Source organism: Eulemur rufifrons, chromosome 2 (genome assembly GCF_041146395.1).
Source record: "Eulemur rufifrons isolate Redbay chromosome 2, OSU_ERuf_1, whole genome shotgun sequence".
Taxonomy (NCBI): Eukaryota; Metazoa; Chordata; class Mammalia; order Primates; family Lemuridae; genus Eulemur; species Eulemur rufifrons.
In genome coordinates, this window is record NC_090984.1 from 55,004,076 (window position 1) to 55,027,199 (window position 23,124).

At 33.0% G+C, this 23,124-nt stretch overlaps 1 protein-coding gene across 1 annotated transcript in view; it reads left to right on the plus strand.

Annotated features, from left to right (window-relative positions):
* DPH6 (diphthamine biosynthesis 6) overlaps positions 1 to 23,124 on the plus strand; it is a 170,375-nt gene that overhangs the window by 76,847 nt on the left and 70,404 nt on the right. The window contains exons 4-5 of the mRNA XM_069461940.1: positions 14,003 to 14,076; positions 17,677 to 17,795. Of these exons, the coding sequence (XP_069318041.1) occupies positions 14,003 to 14,076; positions 17,677 to 17,795 (193 nt within the window). The remainder of the gene's footprint in view (positions 1 to 14,002; positions 14,077 to 17,676; positions 17,796 to 23,124) is intronic.

Genomic DNA, 23,124 nt, shown 5'->3' on the forward strand with positions numbered 1-23,124 from the left:
GAGATGAGGATATAGAGGTAATGAGGAACCTGTCGTATTTTGAGTGAGATGTGACTATTGAAGGGTTTTGAGCAGGTAAGACACTTAGCTTAAGAGCATTGAGGAAGCACTGTGAGGCCGGGGCTGAGACAGTCTGTGGTTCACTTAAGGTGGATAGTTAGCTCAGTGATAGTTCTGAGCACAGACTTTTACTTGGCTTTTGATTCTGCCTCTTTCATTTATAACTGAGTGACCTTGGGTAAGTTGTGTATCCTTTCTCGACCTCAGTTTCCTCATCTGTAAAATGAAGATAATAAAAGCTCTCTTAAAGGATTGTTAGGGTGATCAAATGAGGTACTGTACAGTGTAAAGTGATAAGCACAGTGCTTTGCAGTTAGTTTCCTGATAAATTCAGGTTAGGTGAGTAAATGTTGAAGCAAGGTAAAGTTTGAATAATAGCCTTCCTCATAGCCAATGAAAAATTATTCATGGAATTGAGTTTTATGAAATATGAGTGATATTTATATAGATAGTCATGTACTGCTTAATGGTGTTTGGGTCAATGATGGACCACATTTATAACGGTGGTCCAATAAGATTATAATGGAACTGAAAAATCCCATTGCCTAGTAACATCTTGGCCATCTTACTGTCCTAGCATAACACATTACTCACATGTTTGTGGTGATGCTAAACAAACCTACTACTGTAACTTTTTGTCTTTATTTTAGAGTGTACGCCTACTTATTTTAAAAAAAGAAAAAAGAAAAAAAGAAAGTTAACTGTAAAACAGCCTCAAGCAGATCCTTTAGAAGCTATTCCAGAAGAAGGCATTGTTATCATAGGAGATGACAGATCCAAGACTGTTATTGCCCCTAAAGACCTTCCAGTGGGATAAGATGGGGGGGGGGGTGGATGATAGTTATATTGATGATCTTGACCCTATGTGTGCCTAGGCTAATGTGTGTGTTTGTATCTTTGTTATTAACAAAAAAGTTTTAAAATTAAAATAAATTAAAAAATTTAAAAATAGAAAAAGCTTATAGAATAAGGGTATAAATAAAAATAATTTTATATAGCTGTACAATATGTTTGTGTTTTAAGCTAAGGGTTATTACAAAAGAGTCAAAAAGTTAGAAAAATTTAAAAGTTTATAAAGTAAAAAAAATTACAGTAAGCTGAGGTTAATTTATTATTGAAGAATAAATTTTTTTTATGAATTTAGTGTAGCCTAGGTGTCCAGTGTTTATAAAGTCTACAGTAGTAATACAGTAACGTCCTAGGCCTTCACATTCACTCACCACTCACTCACTGACTCACCCAGAGCAACTTCCAGTCCCGTAAGCTCCATTCATGATAAATGCCCTATCTTGGTATACCATTTTTTATCTTTTAGGCTGAATTTTTACAGTGCCGTTTTTATGTTTAGGTATGTTTAAATACACAAATACTTATCGTTGTTTTACAGTTGCCTACAGTATTCAGTATTGTAACATGCTGTGTGTGGGTTTATAGCCTAGGAGCAATAGGCTATACCATATGGCCTAGGTGTGTAGTAGGCTATACCATCTAGGTTTGTGTAAGTATATTCTATGAAGTTCACACAATGATGAAATCACCTAATGATACATTTCTTGGAACGTATCACCATTAAGCAATGCATATCTGTACATTTCAATGTGATCCTATTATTGCAAACAGAATTTTGTATAAATTATTTGTTCTTGGTAGTACTAGTTTAAGTGTAGGTTTTAAAACATTATAACCCTGTTTATATAAGTTACATTTTAAAAGTTATCTTCTCAACCTAATCAAAGGACATTTCCTTAGCAGCTTAGAAAGTGAGTTCAGAAACAGCTTCTAAACAGATTAAACACTTGCCACCAAACTGGGCTGCTTAGAAATGAATACTTCTTGCATGTTGCTTTATTCTCCTAACAAGGATTGAACAATTTAATCCTGTGTTTGTTTTTGTTGCTATTATTAAAGCATTTCACAGAAGACCTCAAAGTGCCACCTTATTTTTTTTTTTTTTTTTTTTTTAGCAAGAAGAATGTCTTCAGAAACTCAAGGAAAAAAAAAACAACTATAGTTCTAGACTTCTGTTTAGTTTCATGTGTAGGTTGAATTTGGTCTGGGATGACTTCATACTGTTGCGACTAAGATGGAGACTCAAAAGTAAAATAATACATTGTTAGTATTAAATGGAAATAACTGACAAATTATTATAATCTTCTGCAATTTCTTTGTCATTTAATTTTCAGCCTTAACAATTTTTCCCCCATTTAATTTGAAAGCCCACAATGAGAGATAATAATGCTACAAATTAGTGACCTAATACTCTGTCATCTGCTCACTGTTTAATGGGAGAACTCCAGATGGTGATCATTTCCCATTTTAGAATTTCTTATATTGATGATGTTAAGAAAAACAAAAGCTTTTTTAACAAGTAAAGCAAAATTTTTAGTCAAATGCCTGAATGTATTGCTTGCAAATTCTAAGGGTCATTTTCAGAATTATTTTATATAAAATAGCACTCATTCCTCTGGTTATTTTTATTAGTCTGGACTTGTGTAATTCTACCAAAGTGAAGAATTTAAAGTTTAAGGGAAAAGCATCTAATGCTTTACTGGCCATATAAATTTCTTGTTTAGTTATCCAGGCCCTAGAACATCATTGGCGTTCATAAATGTTTCTTATTTTATAATGTCATTTTGCCAGAAGTCCAAATATTGCCACTCAGAGCTATAATGCAAGTGTGCTTCTTTAATGAATGGCTCATATTAAAAATGTTAGAATGCCTTTTAGGTGAAAAACACTTTAAAATCAGCAGATCGTTTTTTTTTTTTCCTCGACAGGAAGGAATGCATTAACAGAATAATACTGGTAACAGAGACATTTTTCAAAGAAAATAATATCCTTGATAAATGTAAGCTGCGTATCTTCTCATCTTTGGAAGAAGTAGGCCTAGTTTTCATTTGTTAAAAAGAGGGACAGCTTGTTTTCAGTTATCTTTTTGGCTTTGTGAGCCAACCTTTCAGTTTTGAGACAAGTGAATATTGAATGAACAGAGTCTAATGTAGGTCTAGACTTCTACCTTTAAACCCTAATTATCACTGTTGCCCTATGGCTGAATGCTTTCATCATCTCAATCTCTGTATTGGGTGCCTTTTAGCTGCAATGTGATGGAGCTTTGCCTATGAATGAGAATACATCATCAGGTACACTTTATAGTAGTGTGTAGGAGTCCATTTTCTATCTGTGTGTATATGTATGTTCCTGATACTTTAGTCCACTGGTTTTGAGAGTAGTCGTTAGTAAGTCTCTAGGACTGGGTTATAAGCTCTATGGACATGTCCATGTTTATTCTTCTTTTGGTGATTAGAATAGTACTAATGGCATATTGGGCCCCTCTTAATAATTGGTTGCTTAATATGGAAGATTCAACCACACAATCAGCTACCAAATGGAGATCACCAATTACGATTGTGTAGATTTGTTGGCAGATAAATTATTTATATTTCCTTTTAGAGCCAGATTATTTATTTGAAAAATATATATTGTGTTTTGTATATAAAGGCTATATTAAGGAGGATGTAGGAAGATAGTTGTAGAAGCTGTTAGCTATTATGCATCTATTTTCTTATAGTCTAAAAAGACAAAGGGTCAACATTTCTGATTATGTAGTATTTGGGGCAATTTTTTTTTTTTAATAGGTATTTCCTAATGTCATCTTCCGGGCAAGAGTTCCCTCCCTCTATTATACTGTTTATAGACTTATGTCACATATTTTACTTATTTTTTTACATCCATTTCCCTGCATCCCTCACCACTGGATTTTAATTTTTTAAGGATATCAACTATGCTATTTTCAAATGTGTTTTACCCTTCCTGTTATAGGACCTGTCACACCATAGGACTTTTTAAGTTATTGTTTGATAAATATAAGAATAATTTTGTTTGACAATTTACTAGAACATGGGCTGAGATGAATACATATATCCATAGATGTATTTTAATAACTTTTCCCCTGATTAAGAAAGTAATACACGTGTTGTAAAAACATTAGAGAAAGTAAAAAGTTAGAAATAAAATAGCAAAAATGAAATAACTCTATTCAGAAATAAGCATTATTATAATTTTGTCTACTTCTGGTCCTCTTTTTTTGCCTATGGATATTTCAAAAAATATCCGTATATTTTAGTATATACTCTGTACATTTTTTTTCTCTTAAACTTATAAATAATTCCTTATAGTACATACCCTTTAAAAATATGGTTTTTAATGCCTACTTTGTTTTTTCTCTTTTAAATTCTTCTATTATTTGGAATTTTAGGATTTTCTAATTTTTGTTTCAATTATATGCAAAATATAAATATGATGAATATCCTTATACATCAACTGTTGTGCACATTTACAATTTTTTATAGACTAAGTTTCTGGATACAAATTTGAAATTGTTGAGCCTAAGAGATTAAACATAATAAAGATTCATGATACATATTGCAAAAATGTTTTTCAGAAAGGATGCACTGGTAATAGCCACATCAGTGGTATCTGAGATTATGCAATTTTCCATACCCTCATCAAGTTTGAGGGTTAATCAAATTTTATATACACAAACATACACAGAGATATTTGTTTGACAAAAAGTATCTAAAATTAGCTTGTGTTTCCTTTGTTTTTCTAAAGTTACAATTAGTTATTTTTATTTATTCTTTTAAAAATTGCCTATTAACATCCTTTTCCCATTTTTACTATTGGTGTATTGACTTGTCCCTTATTGATTTGAAAGACAAAGATGTTAACCCTTTGTCATGTATGTTACAAAATGGTATTTTTATTTTTACTTATTGCCTTAGTTTTGTTTTGGAGTGATTGTTGAAGTATAGAAATACTATAATTGACTGGATATGGTAAGTAGCTCACGCCTGTAATCCTAGCACTCTGGAAGGCCAAGGCAAGAGAATCGCTTGAGGTCAGGAGTTAAAGACCAGCCTGAGCAAGAGTGAAACCCCGTCTCTACTATAAATAGAAAAATTAGGCAGGTGTGGTGGCACATGCCTGTAGTCTCAGCTACTCAGGAGGCTGAGGCAGGAGGATTGCTTGAGCCCAGGAGTTTGAGGTTGCTGTGAGCTAGGCTGACGCCACAGCACTCTAGCCCAGGTGACAGAGGGAAGACTCTGTCTCAAAAAAAAAAAAAGAAATACTATAATTGTACATAGTCAATTTTATTCAATTATTGATATTTATCAAATATTGTCCAAGGAACGTTTCTAGAGCCGAGGATACTATGAGAACAGGACCCTTCTCTACTGTCATAGAGATGAAGGCAGACATTAAAAAAGTAAATATTTGATGTAGTTAAGTATTGTTATGAAGAAAATAAAATCAGAGCAAGGAAATAGAGAGTGACAGTGAAGGTGTAAGAGGGCTATATAAGAAAAAGAAGTCAGAGAAGTCCTCTATGAGATATTTGAGCAGAGACCTGAAAGAAGTGAGAGAATGAGCCACATACATTCTAGGAGAGGTGTGTTGCAGAAACAGGGAAGATAAACCCAATGAGACTCTGAGACAGAAACAAGCTTGGGTGTTTGAGGAACAACAATGTGCACTCCAGCGTGGATTAGTGGAGTGAACCAGGAGTGTGGTGGTAGGTGGTAATGCCAGAGAGGTTGGCAGAGTCTAGGCTATAAAGTTGTTTGTGGACTATCCACAAGGAGCTTGGATTTTACTCTTAAGTAGGAGGATGAGAAGCCACTGGAGGATTTTTAATGGGAGAATCTACATATTCTGGTTTATATTTGTAGAGACTACTCTGGCTTCTCTGTGAGACACATTGTAGTGAGAAAGAATGGACTTAGGGAAGCCAGCTAGGTAACTTTTATAACAGTTAATAGGTGATGGTTGTTAGGACTATAGTGGTAAATGGTAAAGGTGCTATGAAGTAATTGGATTCTGGATATTTTTGGAAGGTGAAGCTAGTAGAACTACTGCTTGATTGGTCATAATGAAAAGAGAAATCATGGATGACTCTAAGATTTGTGGCCTGAATAACAATGTCTATGTAGTGCCATTTCCTAAGATGAGGAGCAATATGGAAGGATCTCTGTGTGGGATGAGTATATGTGTGTAAATCAGGAGTTTTGTTTTGAATCTGTAACTTAATTTAGAATTCGAAGTGTTTTACCTAGGATATTCAAATGCTGAAATTTTAGGGGAGAAATATAGCTTTCCTTCTATGTAGAGCTGAATGTTTCTTTAAAGGGCATTATTCCTTTTTTTCCTTTTTCAACGTAAATTTTTAGAAATTTCTAACTACATATTCTTGGTAAAAAGTTTCAAGAAACATAAGGGCATATAAAGTAAAAAGTGGAAATCACTACCCTTTCCTCTCATTCTCTACCCAATCCCACCCTCCAGGGTAAGTCATCACTGTTAGTAGTGTGCCATGTATTCTTCCAGAAGGCTTGGTCTGTCTTTCTTAAAAATAAAATATAAAACAAAACAAAACTCACCAGAACTAAGAATTTCTTTCATTTTCTGTAAAAGACCAAAGGCTGAACTTTATTTATACATGTACATGCACATATATATTTATACACATATAAATATATAAATATTTGTATTTGTACTTGCATGCAGACACTCCCAGTTTTGAAAAAATCAACTGTTTGTTATATAATCCTTCCTAGCATCAGCTGAAAAACTTTAAGAGATTGCTGTGGCTTTTCTTCCACATTAACAATTAAAAATGTATTCTAAGAATCATAATCGATCGTCTGTATTCAGCCCTTGCTTGGTTTCTTAAACATTGTGTTGATATATATTGCCTCTTTCTGAATAAATTCTTGGCATAAGTGTCCTTTTGCCTAGAGGTAGGTATGGAAATAGTAATAATGAAACTATGTTTTTACCAATTTGTATGTGTTTACTTTAGAAAGTGCCCTCTTTATGGTGATAATTGTCGACGTAGGTCAGATAGCTGCCTATAGCTTTCCAGCAGTCTTGCAGGTGTGTTTCACATTGACAAAGATGGGGCAGGAGGGGGAAGTGATCTAAGCAACAAATGGGCTTGTGATGTCTGCTTTTCTAATTTGGTCATAGCTGACTTTGTAAGAATCTCTTAATGTCCCTTATTTACAAAACGAGGAAGATAATGATAATCTAACTCGGGGCATTGTTGAGAGTAGTAACTAATATAAATGTTTAATGACATTATGCACTGCTGTTTCTAGTACTCAGTGATGCTATTGCTGACTTTATTTCCTGAGTTGAACTTACACATCCATCATTTGTGGTGATAATGGCCTAAGCTAAATAGTTTCCACTTGCTTCTGAGAGCCCCTGTGGTTTAGCAATGTGCCAGCCTATTTAGGGTCCAGTCTTTGTTTCTAACTTCTCTGTTACTAACATTATTATTTTTAATTTTTATTTTCTTCCCCTTCAGTCTTAACTACTTGATTAGCTTTTGGTCATCTCGATGACAAGAATATAATTTAATGTGTATTAAACTCTCCAAATTGTGTTGAATTTAGTAATAGATATTTATTGATTGATTAATCATATTTATTTTTCTGAGGATTAAAATTTATTTTTTGAAGAATTTAGCAATGTATGTGTCTTCCGTTCAAATGTTTATTTTTTCTTCTGTCAAGCATGACTGCAACTTTCTCTGCATCATCATAATCAACATCCTAATTGTAAAATACAGTAATTTTGTTGAACTTTCTACAGCATCTGGTACTATGTAGATAAGAAGAGCACAGGCATGGTTGGCAGATAGTCCTTGATTTAAAGGCTAGGTATTCATATTACCACCTATGTCAACTTGAATGGGTTAATTACCTTGTTTTTTTCACATAGAAAGTCAGTTTAACAGCATTTTGGATTGTTATGAGGAATAACTGAGATAAGATATACAAAGTGCCTAGTTTAAATCTTGGTACATACTGGATGCTTGGTAATATTATTACTTTATCCTTCCCTTTTCATCAAAATTCTCTATTTATACACACACCATTCCTGTATCTGGGTTGTTTCTCCTGTCAGTATGGCCACTCTTTTCCAATGTCTTCATGGAAGTCTCCATCACCTCCCTCTCCTTACATGGGTCACTCTGTATCCTGTCTCTTGAGGCTCTTGTTTGTTCCTATGGCTTCAAGTATGTACTGACAATACCCACATATTTGTCTATACTCTCTTGAGTACCAGAGTTGTGTTTAATTACCTAATAGTCTTATCTATTTTGAATAGTGCTATGAATTAATTGTGCTCCCTAATTCATATATTGAAGCCCTAAGCTCCAATATGATGATATTTGGAGATGGATCCTTTGGGAGATAATTAGGTTTAGATTGAGGTCATAAAGGTGGGACCCTCACAGACGCAGCAAGAAGGCAGCACTTTACAAGGCAGGAAGAGAGCCCTCAAGAGAATCTGACCATGCTGGCACCTTGAACGTAGACTTCTAGCCTCCATAACTATGAGAAAATAAATTCCTATTGTTTAAGCCAGCTAGTCTATGGTATTTTGTTATGGCAGTCTGAGCCACACTAAGGCAGATACCTAGCAAACAAATTGTTCCCATGTCCTATTATTTTGCCCCTAACTTGTTTTTGGAATTTGTCCTATTATCTGCATTCTTCAATACTTTCAGACCAAGCCCCTTCTTCTCTTTCTATACTCTCTAGTCTGTCCTTCACACTGTCACAAAAATTATCTTCTACATGTAAATATGATCATATCTCACTTCTTAAAATCCTGTGTGACCCAAGAGAAATGAAAACATATTCATGCAAAGACATACAGGTAAGTTCACAGTAGCTTTATTTACAAGAATCCCAAACTGGAAACAACCCAAATATCCTTTAACAGGTAAATGGATAAATAAAATGTGGTATATCTATACAATGGACAAAAACGAATAAAAAGGAATGAACTGTGGATATACAATCTGGATGAATTTCAAGATCATTATACTGAGTTAAAGAAGCTAGAAACAAAAAGATATATAGTGCATGATAGTATTCATATGACAATTAAGAAAATGAATAATAATGTATAATGACATACAGCAAATTAGTATTAATAGTTACCTGAAGCCGGGGTGAAGGGAGGATTCGGCTGCAAAGGGACACAGGAGTCTTTTGGGAGTAATCAAACTAGTTTGTATCTTGATTGTGGTACTAGTTTCACTGATGTCAATTCAAAACTCATTGAATTATGCACTTTAAATAGATGCAGTTTATCATACATAAATTGTACCTTTATGGAGTTGGTTTTTAAAAACAGGGATGGGCTCTTGATTGCCTTCAGGACATGGGCTATGTTTCTGAACAATCTGATCTCAACTTATTTTCCTTCCATTTCTTGATGTGTGCTTTTGACTCCAGCTACTTCACATTGCTGACCATCCCTTAATATGCCAAGCATTTTATTTTGTTGTCTTGGCCTGTATTCTTAACTCTGAATTATACCCCACCTCCTTTCTTTTCCTTCTTAACAAAATCAAGTATGTCCTTGAAGATTGGCCCAGTTCCTCTGTGGAACTTTGCCTAGCTTTTATTTTTATGTGACTTTCTTTTTTTTAATTCTTTTTTAAAAAAATTGACATATAATGATTATACATGTTTATGGAGTACAAAGTGATGTTTTTGATAAATATATAGTGATCAGATTAATTAGTATACCCATCATCTCAAACATTTATCATTTCTTTGTATTGGGAACATTCAATATTCTCCTTCTGGCTATTTGGAACTATATGTTATTGTTAACTATAATCATCCTACAGTGGTGTGTGATACTAGAATTTATTCTTCCAGTAGCTGTAATTTTGTGTCCTTTAACAAATCTCTCTCTATTCTCCCTTCCCCGTACCCTTCTGTGCCTCTAATGTCCTTTATTCTACTTTTTTACTTCTATGAGATAAACATTTTTTAGCTTCTACATATGAGGGAGAACATGCAGTGTTTAATTTTCTGTTCTGGCTTATTTCGCTTAAAATAATGTCTTCCAGTTCCAACCATGTTGCCATGAATGACAGGACTTGATTCCTTTTTATGACTGAATAGTATTCCATTGTATATTAATATATATGCCACATTTTATTTATCCATTCATCTGTTGTTGAACACCTAGGTTGATTATATATCTTGGGTACTGTGAATAGTGCTGCAATAAACATGGGGCTACAGATGACTCTTTGACATGCTGATTTCCTTTCTTTTGTATAAATGCCCAGTAATGGGATTGCTGGATCATATGGTAGTTCTATTTGTAGTTTTTGAGGAACCTCCATACTATTCTCTAGAGTGGCTGTTTACATTATCACCAACAGTGTATAACAATTCCTTTTTCTCTGCACCCCATCTAGCTTTGTTATTTTTTGATAAATAGCCATCTTAACTGGGATGGTAAGATACCTCATATCACTTTCTTTATTACTTAATTTTGGTACCTGAACTTCTCAACAATAAACATGTAATCTTCTTTATGACCCTAGTACACAGTATGGACATAGAAAGCATTTTTAGTTGTATGTTTTAATATTTAGTGAAACAATTAAAGAATGATGACATAGCAATTAGCATTATCATTGGGAGGTTATATGGCTGATTAGGTTTGATAATATTACTTTGGTGAGTACTGTTGTTTAGCTCTTCAAGCTAGAGACTTGATTTTGACAGCATCCCTATAAGTTATCAGTATTTCTATTATAGACTAACAAACCAAACTGATTTAAGACTAAATGTATAAGCCAGAATGCAAATTTTTTAATTTACAATGTAGAGTACTTGTATTAAACAGGTGAGAGAGCATGTATTGATGGCCTAGTATAAACATTTTGGGATGGAAAGTAACAAGGCAACCTAAATTATAGTCTGAAGCTTGTTTAGTGGGCATAGAATTGGATCATGGGAAGTTCGTTCGAATCTGGCCATACTTCTAGGTCCCAGAGTCTATATTAATGATTTTCTGTAGCATATTCATTTTTATTTCAGTTACGGCATAAATGAATTTATTTGGCTAAATCTTTATGCTGCCTCAGTATGATATTTTATTCTAGTAGCCATTCTGTTGTTTTCTCTGCTGATACTTCCATTGCTGTCATTTTTCCACTATTATTAATTTGCTGACTTTCCCCCCAGGTTGATACAGGTCAAAGGTCAGGGCCTGAACGTAGCTATGTTTTTTTTTTACAGAGCAGGTTGACTATATGATAGATCTTTATCTTAAAAAGGTCTGTTTTGCCTTTTTTCGAAGTTTGTAGTTATGTTCAGAACAATTAAGGAATCAACAGAAGTCTTACTTATTCCGGTATTATTAAGGACTCACTCTCCTGGAAAAGTTTGTTGCAACTATACAGAGAGTTAAGGGTTAGTAGGCTGGCTAGTATCAAGAAGTGATAATGAGGAAGGAGAGTTGTAAACCCCAGGAATTAAAAGCTTTATCTGTCAAATGAATGAGTTAGGCTTTCATCTAATATTAGTAGCCCTCAATATCCATGGGTTCCACATCTGTGGATTCAACCAACACGGATTGAAAATATTTGGGAAAAAGAATATTAACAATACAATTAAAAATGCAAATAAGAAAACCAATAATATAGTATAACAACTGCTTATGTAGCATTTACATTATATTAGGTTTTATAAGTAATCTAGAGATGGTTTAAAGTATGTGGCAGGATATATATAGATTATTTACAAATACTATGCCATTTTATATAAAGGACTTGAGGATCCTCGGATTTTGGTTGGAGGGGGGGTGTCCTGGAACCAGTCTTCCACAGATACTGAGGAACAGCTATAGTAGTAGTCAGTATTAGTAGAACTAGAAAGACAAGTAGTTATAGAAGATCAATAAAGAAGATTATAATAAAAACAAAGAAGAAAATATTTACTGAATGCTTACTAGGTGCTGGATACTGTGCTATTTACCTGGATTATTTTACTCAATCTTCATCTGAGTATAATAACCCTGGGAAACAAGAACTATTATTATCATCCTCACTTTACAGATGAGGAAACTGAGACACAAGAGAATTTCAGTAACATTCAAAATCACAGAGCTATTAGGTAATAGGGCTAGATTTCTAATGGGTAGTAGTAATTATGATTATTGAACAAATACCCCTAATGATCTACATACGGGCTTAATGTGAAACAGTCAGAATTTAGCTGGATATGTGATTCTAGAGCTGATTAGTTAGGTGTTATCAAGTAAAAAATAAAATGAGAGTAGAAGAGAATTCCAAAGAATGCATGTATAACAAGAAGAAAATTGTTTCAGGGTTATGGTCAGCATTAAATGAGAATCATAACACATTAGTGCATGGTAAATGGATAATAAGTGCAATTATTATTTTAACAGTGGTTTGACTTAGTTTAAGAAGAAAAACAGCAGTGGCTCTGATCTTTGTTTCCATGATCTATAAGGAAACACACTCATGTAAACACACACACCCATACATGTATATATTAATAACATTCAGTACTTCATATTTTCATATAGCAGAACTTTATATAAACAACTGTATGGTGTAGGAGTATAGCTAAAAATTTGATCTTTTGATAACATTATTCACTACTCTGTGATCTATGCGATTATTTGCATTTAATGAGGAACACTATGCCATGACTTTTTCTAATGAATACAATGACTTTTATGAAAAGAAAATGACTAGGAAGGTTAGAGAAAGGTTATAAGCAAATGTTCTCACAAAGTTGCTGAAATAGGAAAGTAAAGGAAATAGTTCTTTTCCTGAAACCTTATCTGATAGAAATATTTTATTTTGGGGTTGTTTGGGCAGATATTTCTCTATCATTTCAGAGGGGAAATTTTAAATTGACTTCATCTCCAAAGACATGAAAAATTCCTGTTGTGCATTTTGTTTATTTATTATGGCATCCTTTTAGGGCACACATGGTTATTTCAGTATGTCTTGAATATTACTTTTGTTTTATGTGAAACACTATTGTTTTTCTTTATAGGTTTCCAAGTTTGGTAAGACCAGAGTATTACTAATGAAGTCACCTCTCTGAAGTGGTTTCTTCACTACATCCATATGCTGGGATGGATTTTCTTTTGTGCCTATTCAGAGAATTTCTATTCAGTTTGTTATTAGTAATCATCCCCTAGTCACTTTCTTCATATCTGTTTTCTAGATAACAGTTCCCTTGTTTATACCTGTATTGTGTATTATTCTTCCCTAAGTGTATTATCATATACTTCTTTACATTAAATCTCATCTTGGACCTGTCCTTTCAAATCCCCAAGTTGTCCATATTCATCCATGTACTTGATTAATCTTCTTTTCTTTTCTTTTTAATCCATCCTAGCTTTGTATCATCTGCAAACTTGATCATACTTGAATTTACGTTCTCCTCCAGCTCATTAATGAGTATGCTGGACAGGCTAGTCCTTGTTCCTGTGGGACTATGCTGGATATACCGCTGGGTGTTCTCAGTTGTAACTATGTTGATAATAATTCATTGCTTTCTTCCCATCACAGAATTCTTTATCTACTGTGTTATACTGTTATTCAGGCAATGCCTCTACCATCTATGCTTTCTGAATGCTCCTACCTCAGTCATCTCTTTCTAAGATTATTATCATGTCCTCTTATCTATTTATGCCATTGCTTAATTTAAAAAAAAGTTACTCAATCTGGAAAAATATTGTTCTTAAATAGAAATTTCTCAAAAGTTTTCGTTCAACATCATCAGTGAGTCTTTAAAAATATGTTAAGTGTGAAACATTTTGGAAGTGCTGCCTAAGCCTTTGCTTTCCCCAAGAAAAGGAGTCTATAGTTACTTAAATTTTAAGTAAAAGAATAATTATTTTTCCTGCAGCTGAGAAGATGATTTAAATATGTATTTTTTTCTTGAATGTGGATTGTATTTATGCTGCTTCAGGATGGTTTCCTAGATGAGACACAGTTCATTTATAATTTCCAGAGCATGATCCAGAGTCATGTTTATTAATTTTTAAAGTTATATTTTTTCTTTATTTTCAGGAAAAAGAAGAAGTAGAGGGGATATCAGTAGGTGCTATACTTTCTGACTATCAGCGTGTTCGAGTAGAAAATGTGTAAGATAACATTTAATAATTTGTTAATTTTTAAAGCATATATATTTTAAGAATCTGTATTAGTAAAAAATAAATAATTTCAAATCATAAATAGTTATGTACTCTACATGCCCTATGGAACTAAATGTATGTATTTACCTAAGTAATTAAAGTTACACTTTTACTGTTTTCTGTCCTTGTCACACATGAGAAAACTCTTAACTTACTATAAGGAAAAATAATTAATTTATAATAAAGAGTTCAGACAAAGATTTTTAGTGAGAAATATTATCTTCAATTTGATTTAGTACACACTTTTAATCTCTTTTAACTCATCATGTTTCATAATAAAAATCAGGAGCTAGTAGAAGGAATGCTATAATATTTTAAAGGAAAAAATGCTTAGGGAATCTCTTTCTCTTTGGTTCATAGAATTCAGTTCTTGGCCAGAAATATTCCTGTGACTGAAATACTTATATATAAAGCCATTCAACTTTCAAGGAATATTTAGATTGTTGCTCCCTGCCATCCATAACCTCCTCACTCCCCTAAGGGATGTAACACTAGTAAAACATTTAGCTACAAATACCAAAATAGTCAATTTTATTGATCTATTATAAAATCATAAGATTAATTAAGTGATAATATTGATTATTTAATGTTGACCACCTGAATGAATTTATTTTTCATTTTTATTTGGATAAAAACTCTATATTGTATAGATTTTAGGCATAATTATATTAGTAAAAAAAATATGGATTATGGAAAGAAAATATAGAGTATTTTTCTTGAATACAACATAATCTGGAAATAAGTGATTTTGCCAGTCAAAGGGATCAATGAAAGTAAGATAAGGGCTGAATTTATGTAATAGTTTTATATTCTTCATAAAGAAACATTTATTCTGACTATCTCATTAAGAACCTGCATATTAATAGATTTGAAAACCTAAGTTATATTTTTATTTTATTTATTTTCTCTCTAATTCCATGGTGGATTTAAGGCAGTTAAAAAAATACATAATTTTAAAAATGAATAAAGGGAAAGCAGGACAAAGCATAGGAAAGTGAAAAGAAATATAATGATCTCACATTTTGGAGGTGAGAATCTCTAAACAATGGATGGTGGTGGTGGAAGTAGAGGAGGAGGTCAAGCATGTGTATTTTGAGGAAATTTTCCTTACATTCTACTTGTTTACTTTTGATCTACAGATGAAGATGGATTGCATATCCCTTAAGCCATATGTTAGTGATGATATCATTCTTATCAAGTTTTAGGTCATATTCTTTGAGAATTATTTAGTTTCCAAATTAGTGTTTTTTAGTAAGTTCAAACCCACATGGTTTAATGGATAGCCATACTGGGGATAGGGCTGACATCTATTTATGAAAGTTAAAAAACCAAATGCAAATGTGCTCCTGATTAGAAGGCTGCCTCATTCTATATACATGGAAGAAGGGCCCATGGCATACATTGGGTAGAAGCAAGACTTTCTCAAAACGCCGTCTTAGGTATACTTCAACACATGGTTTAATATGACCAGATTTTATATCACAAGGCATATCTGCAATAATTTTATCCTTGAAATTTTTAAAGTGTTGTTACTAGAAGTTCATTGGTCTCCAAACTTACTTTTGCATTAGGCTATCCCCAATATGTAGTTTGTGTTCCATCATTATATTTTCAAGATAAAAATTGTTTAATAAATGTCACAAGGTCAAATGCATCAGTGATTTACAGAGGAAGTTTATTTGAGTCGTGATATTTTAAACTGTTAAAACATTTAAATAGGTCAAAAAGTTTGAAGTCTAAAAATAATTAAAAGATTGTGAATTTTAAAGCAACAACCAAGAATTTTGTAATAAGGACAGGAGGGAATAAATTTTTTTCAATAAAAAAGAAATCTTGGCTAAAAAAGAGAGAGGCTAGTTTGATTAGTAAGCATTAATGAGAGGTGAGAGGACAGCAAGAACTGTAATGTTTGCATTACAAGGGTAATTTAAATTTTATTATTTTTATATTTATTAACTGCCTCAGCTCTGCCTTAGATGCTCTGAGACATTTTAAAAAGGAAAATTACATAAAGCAGTCTCTGCCATGAGGAAGGTTTTGGTTTCTTTGAAACAGGGTATATGTATAAGAAAAAAATAGTGATTTTTTTTTTAAAGGCCACATATGAGTAAATGAGCAAACACGTAGAACGTTTAATAAGTATTGGATTCTCTGAGAAAGAGAGAGAAATCAGTGTAGGCCTGAAAGGTCAGCCAGGCAACTTTACAAATAGTAGGGATGATAGGGGACACTGGGAATAATGGATTTTAGACCTATATTCTTGGTTTGATATATTATCTCAGCCACTTGTGTGACTGAGCAAGTCACTTGACTGACTTTGCCTGCTATGTATTGAATATCTATTTTATCCAGATATTTTTTTCCATTCTTTATCTACATTACCTTTAATTGAGAAAGTAACATTTAAGGAAAGACATGAAGAAAAGTAGGGAGCACAGCTAGTGTAACAGGCAAGAGTGAGCAAGTGAGGGGTGGTGGATGAAGTGTGAGGGGAAGAGTAGTCGGAGGTGAGGCATGAGAAGTAATCAGGGTCTATTGCAAGGATTTTCACCTGGAGTGATGGGAAGCCACTGGAGGGCTTTGAGCAGAGGAATGCCTCGATCCATTTTATGTTTTCAAAGAATCACACTGGCTACTGTATTGAAAATGGATTTAAAAGGGAAAGAGTGGAAGCATAGAAAGAAATTAGGATATTGACATGAGAGATAATGGTGGCTCAGACCAGATTGTTAGCAGTGGTATTGGTGAGGAATGATCACAATTCTGTATTGTGGTAGATTGGAAGAAAAGAAGAGTAAAGGATAACTTCATTTTATAATCTTTTAATCTTCTCAAGAACTTTGAAAGGAAATATTTTTGCCCCTATTTATGAACTAAGAAACTAAAGACATGGACTTAGAGTTTATTTAACTTGTGAAAGCCATGTAGCTAGAGTACAGAACGAGATTTCAAACCCAGATTTGTCTTGACTCCAAAACTTATATTCTTTCTACTGTACCAATACTGTAAAGTATCTGGTACAATGCCTGCAGAATATTAGGTGCTCAATAAATTGTACTTTTTGTTCTCAGTATTTTTTTACTCAGAGACAAATTCTTTAAAAAAATTTCAAAGTTAGATAAGAATAGTTCATAGAACCACAGTTATTATAAATTTAATCAATATATGATTATTTTGTTAGGATAAATCACTTACTTTTTTTGCATATGCTTCATAATTTTGATACTCACAGAAGTTTTAAAAATGAGAATAATCATTCACTGGCATGTGTAAGCTGTTTACATAGATTTCTAAACTTAGTGTATTACTAAAATTAATATTTCTAGTGTGCCTGGAGAATTCATTTTTTATCAGTTTATACATAGCCCATGTATGTTAAATATGTTTATGTTGTATATATAAACTTCATTATGCAAAGCATCTATTTTAAAGCATTTTAAATGCTAAAATCCTTGAAAGAAGCATTATGTTTAAAATCAAAGTAATTGCTATTTATCCAAGTGTGGAACATGACGATATCATCTGATTTTTTTTCTTTTTATTTTGTAGGTGTAAAAGGCTTGATCTCCAGCCTTTAGCTTACCTTTGGCAGAGAAACCAGGAAGATTTACTTCGAGAGATGATATCATCTAACATTCAAGCAATGATCATCAAAGTAGCAGCTTTTGGTATGTAGCCAGACTTTTAAGGTAGCTGTCTGTTACCATGTAGATAATCTCAGTTTACTAACAAAAAGTTACAATGAAAAAAGAATGATTTAGAATATAAAAATGTGGCATACCAGGCTGAAAAAATTAAGTATCTGGTGTAAAGAAGGGGAAGTTTTAAAATGGGCTTTTGAACATTTGCCAAAGTTATTAATAGTGAGCTTTTTTTTTTTTGAACATATAACTGGCTCTAAAACTGATATTGTATTATGGTTGTTCAAGTTAAGTTATTTTTATAGGATTTGGGATTCAAGTTTCTCAGAAACAGGAAATACAGATTTTTTTCTAGTTTTTTTTTTAAAGAGTTTTAAAATCTGTATTTGTCATAAAACATATTTTCCTGTTATTAAATTTATTTTGAATAATGCTAAAATAGAATAATTGATTTTGTTTATTATCAAAAAATAAATCGGGTAGTGGGTTTTTGTCGGGGATGGTGAGAAAATCATGTTTGAGAGAATGTTATTGGATCAGTTAGCATAGACACAGCAGGCAGGTGATGATCTGATTCAAATATGGATATTACATATGAGCACATTTAATTTGTTTTGAATTTTTATAATTATATTCATTTTCAAGAAATCATAGGGTTTATATTTATTTCATGATTACATTTATTTCATGAACCTATTACAGAAAATGCCCTGGTGCCTCAGGGTTCCCAAAGCCTAAATCATGTACCTCATTTGAGAGTGTTTACCTTGCTGATCTCTGAAATAATGAGGTCTCAAGCTGTGGAAGACTTTACAGATAAATTCACATTTTAAACAGTATTAAAAGAAAGAGAAAGAATGTAGATCCATACCTTTCTCCTCGGTAAATACCAAGCTATTCCGTTCCTGTTGAGGTTGAGGTGCTGTCTTTAGTTGAAAGCTTTATTTAGAGAACCTGTAGTTGATATCTTTAGCTGTTAAAAGAAGAAAGATTGAGATGGTATTATAATATGTTCTCATGTCTGAGAAAAGATTACTGAGCAGTCTTATTAAAGTTCTCATTATAGATATATTTGTCATTAAATATAGTTATATTTGAGTTACTATGTCAATCTAGACAGAGTATGTTCTCTTGCTTTCACTCTGTCTCTTATTCTCTTTTGGATTTTCTGAGATTACATAGTTCTGTAATGAAGTTCACATGACCCCTCACCGCAAAGTACAAATACCATCCCTTTTACTACCAGATAAAGGACTGGATTAGGACCCAGAAAGACCTGCCTTATTGGAAAGACAGAGCCAGAAATTTGACCTTATTGCCACCTTTGTAATAGTATATAACTGTTACTGTGTGTCCTTTCATTTGAGTGTGTGCCTCTCTATAAGGGTTAGAGATGGGGAATTAACTGTGGGTAAAGCATAAAACTGAGCTAAGTTGTCCTCAGATCTCAATAACAAGTGTGGGTGTAATTTTAACACTTACAGCACATGTTTTCTACTCATTACCTATCAGTGTGCAAAGATGGAAGTTATCCTTGAGAACAGTATTAAAGAAAAGTTTATTGAGTGGCACAGTCCTTCTAAAGAGATAGAAATGTATAAATGATGCAATTTGGTTTTCCAAGCTTTTTTTCCTCGCATTTAGAATTGTCAGAAAAGGATTTAAGCAAAAAATAGGACAACAAGACCTTTCTATGGGGGAGAGGGGTCAATAAAATTTTGTGGCCCATTTTTCTATGGGATTGTCTTAAAAAAGGGTCAGTTCTACATGGATGTATAAAAATATATTTTTGATAATTATGTTACATAACCTTGATGTCTTGCAGGTATCAGTAAACTTATTAAATTTTCACATTAACAGCTTAGTATTTAAAGGGCTTTCTACTGGTTTTTACATTTATTTAAAAATGCCGTTTCTCATTGGACTTAAGAACAATCTGACCTTTTAGAAATATTTGTTTTTTATTGTATATTACATGAAAACATTATTATATAATGTTAAATTTTCATAGATAATGAAAAGATTCTATGTGTTTCTGCCAACCACTCCCTTTCCAGAGATATGCACATAAGTTATAACTGATCATCTTTCAGGATGACTTTTTTGTATGTGTATATGTACATATAGAAATAATATGATTGTTTTATGGGTTTTTATTGTTACATAAATGTATCTTACTCTATATTGATCTGCAACTTGCCTCTTTTTCTCAGCATTATATCTTGGAGATATTTTTCCATGTTAATAAATGTATTTCTACCTCATGTTTTGTTTTTAAGAAACCTTTTATTGAAGTATAACAAATATAAAAAAAATTTACAAATCCTAAGTGTATAACTTGATGAATTTTTATAAAGTGAACATACCTATTGTAATCAGCACTCAAATCAAGATACAGAGCATGTAGAACATCCTCCTAGTCAATACTTACTCTCCCAAAGGTAACAGCTCTCTTGACATCTAAAACCATAGATTAGTTTTTTTCTGGTTTTGAATTCTATGTAAGTGCAATCATAGAATATATTCTCTATTGCAGCACTCCCCAACCTTTTTAGCACCAGGGACCATTTTCATGGAAGATAGTTTGTCCACGGACCAGAGAATGGGGGGATGGTTTCAGGATGATTCAAGCGTATTATATTTATTGTGCACTGTATTTGTATTATTATTACATTATAATATATAATGAAATAATTATACAACTCACCATAGGTTGGGAACCCCTGCTTTATTGCATCTGGCTTCTTTGGTTCAATATGTTTATGAGATTCGTCCATATCATTTAATGAAGCAATAGTGTGTTCATTTTTGTGGTAGTATAGCACTCCACTGTAGGAATATGCCACAATTTAATTGTCCATTTTTTCATCAATGACACATAGGTAGTTTCCTGTTTTAGCACTATTACAAATAATGCTGCTATGAACATGTGGGGTCATCTTACACAGTTTCTGTTCCAGACCTAGAACATCTTTTTTTCTTTAAGAAGCCCTGATTTCTTTTAAGCATAAAATGTTATAAATTTATTTTTATGTATGTATATCTAATAACCTATGAGTTCATGATATTTTAAAATCAAATTCAGGATTATATAAGGGTGATAATAGTTCTGTATTCCATCTCTGCCTTCTTTCTTCTATAATGAAAAATCTTAATTCTCAAGGAAGCAGGAGATGTTATTAGAAAATCCCATAATTTCTGGAAACAAAAAAAACCAAGTAGCAGGTCTGCAATCCATTATTTTCAGTAACTGGGGTATGCTCCCTGGAAAGAAAGAACAACTTGCATAATCTTTTTATGAACATATTAATTACAGACCTCATGGCAAAAACACACAAAAAATCTCTGATGGCATATACTAGAGGGGACAAGTTATTATCCTTGGAATGCTTTTAGCAGTATGTATCTGGTTGCTAGAGAGAGAGAGAGATAGAGAGGGACGGAGAGAAAAAGGGAGAGAGATGATAGAGAAAAAGCATGAGACCACTTTTACTCATCACTGGTCAACCTTCTGCTTTTCGAACAATTTGTTTGCAAGGTAACTAAATTGATCACTAACAAAACAATATAGGTTTAAGGGTTAGCTTAATCAGTTAAGTGATTTTTGTACTAACATTGATTATGAAAGGAAGAAATGCCAGGACTCTACTCGTAAAGTTTCTAGAATTGAGAGGTAGGAATGAGGTGATGGGGATGATGCAAGTACACAACTGTATCTCTTCCCCATTTTGCAAAATCTTTTTTTTTTTTGTTTTGCCTGATCTGGTGGTCCCCGAGTTTAAAGTTGTGTGTACCAAAGAAAAGTATTATCACTGCACAAAATACAATATCAATACCATTGAATTTGACAATACGTATACTTAGAGGCCTTTAGGAGTATGTATAACTTCACCCAGTATAGACAAGTTAAGGACTATCTGTAAACACAAAGCCAAGTGTCCTGTGATTCTTTATCTGTCAAATGTTATAATATCTGCCAAGGAAAAGTGTTAACAGGGCTGTTGTGTTTACTGGTCCTGTAGGTTTGAAATACATCTATTGAGCCAGAAAGCCCACTCATAGGGAAAGGGTATGGATTAAAACAGGTAATAAATGGAAACGAGGGGAATCACAGGAGATGGAAAGGCACTTGTAAGTGAATTACAGTTTGGTGGAAGGATGCAATCATGTGACCTCCAAGCCAGAGCCTCAGACCTAGAGAATAGTACTCTTAGGTATTTCTCTCAGATCTGATGCCATCCTTAACTGATGATGAGAGCACACTCTGGATCTGTTTTCTGCAAAGAAGGGAAATTGGTGATGTACGCTCTACCTAATGATTCCACCTGAATAATTTGGAACAAAATGATGGAGTGTCACTTGATGACTCAATATAGGGATAGTTCACTACAGTTACCACTCTTTTCTTGGTATATAGACTATACATTTGTCCCTTGAACAATGGAGGGGTTAGGACAACCAACCCCCTGCACAGTTTATTACTTTTGACTCCCCGATAACTTTACTAATAGACTACTGTTGACCAATAACATAAACAGCCAATTAATACATTTTATATGTTATATGTATTATATACTATATACTTATAAAAAAGAAAGGCAGACAAAAGAAAATGTTACTGAGAAAATCATATGAAAGAGAAAATAACTTTTATGGTACTGTAATGTATTTATCAATAGCGTACGTTTATGTCATCTGTTTATAAGATGAATCATTTGTCTGAAATGGAAGGCAACCTCAGCTGCAGACCTCAATCCACAGTATATATCAAGCAATTCAACTTTTTCTTATGTCATAACTTTTCTCTGCTTCTTGGGAACACTTCCAGTATCACTAGTGGCACTATGTATGGGTCTCATGGTGTTATTCAAGGTTTATAGTATTGCACTAAACAATGTGAATACACGAGAACTGTGAGAGATCATGTTTTTACTGTAATACGCAATTTTATTGGAGAGACAAACTGCTCAAGCGGAGATGATTAACATCACACAATTAGCATCACATGACATTTTGAACAGATACTAGCAACACTTGAGTTCACCACAATAGCAACAGGAGATAACTATGAAATTATTGCAGTAGTACACTATGTACTACAGTTAATTTTATGCAGTTATGATTTAATGCTGCATCTTTGTTTACATTTCTCTCGACTGTGAATGGCACCATTTACAGTCTGTAAGTATATATATGTGTGTTAATTTTGATATATTTTAACTTTTTATAATAGATTTGTGTATATTTCATGGTAGTAAATGATAAAATAGACTAGTATTTACATATATTTTAACATTCTTGACACACCTAACTTTTTCTTCATTTTTTCAGTATTTCTAGGCTATGTGGTTCATCT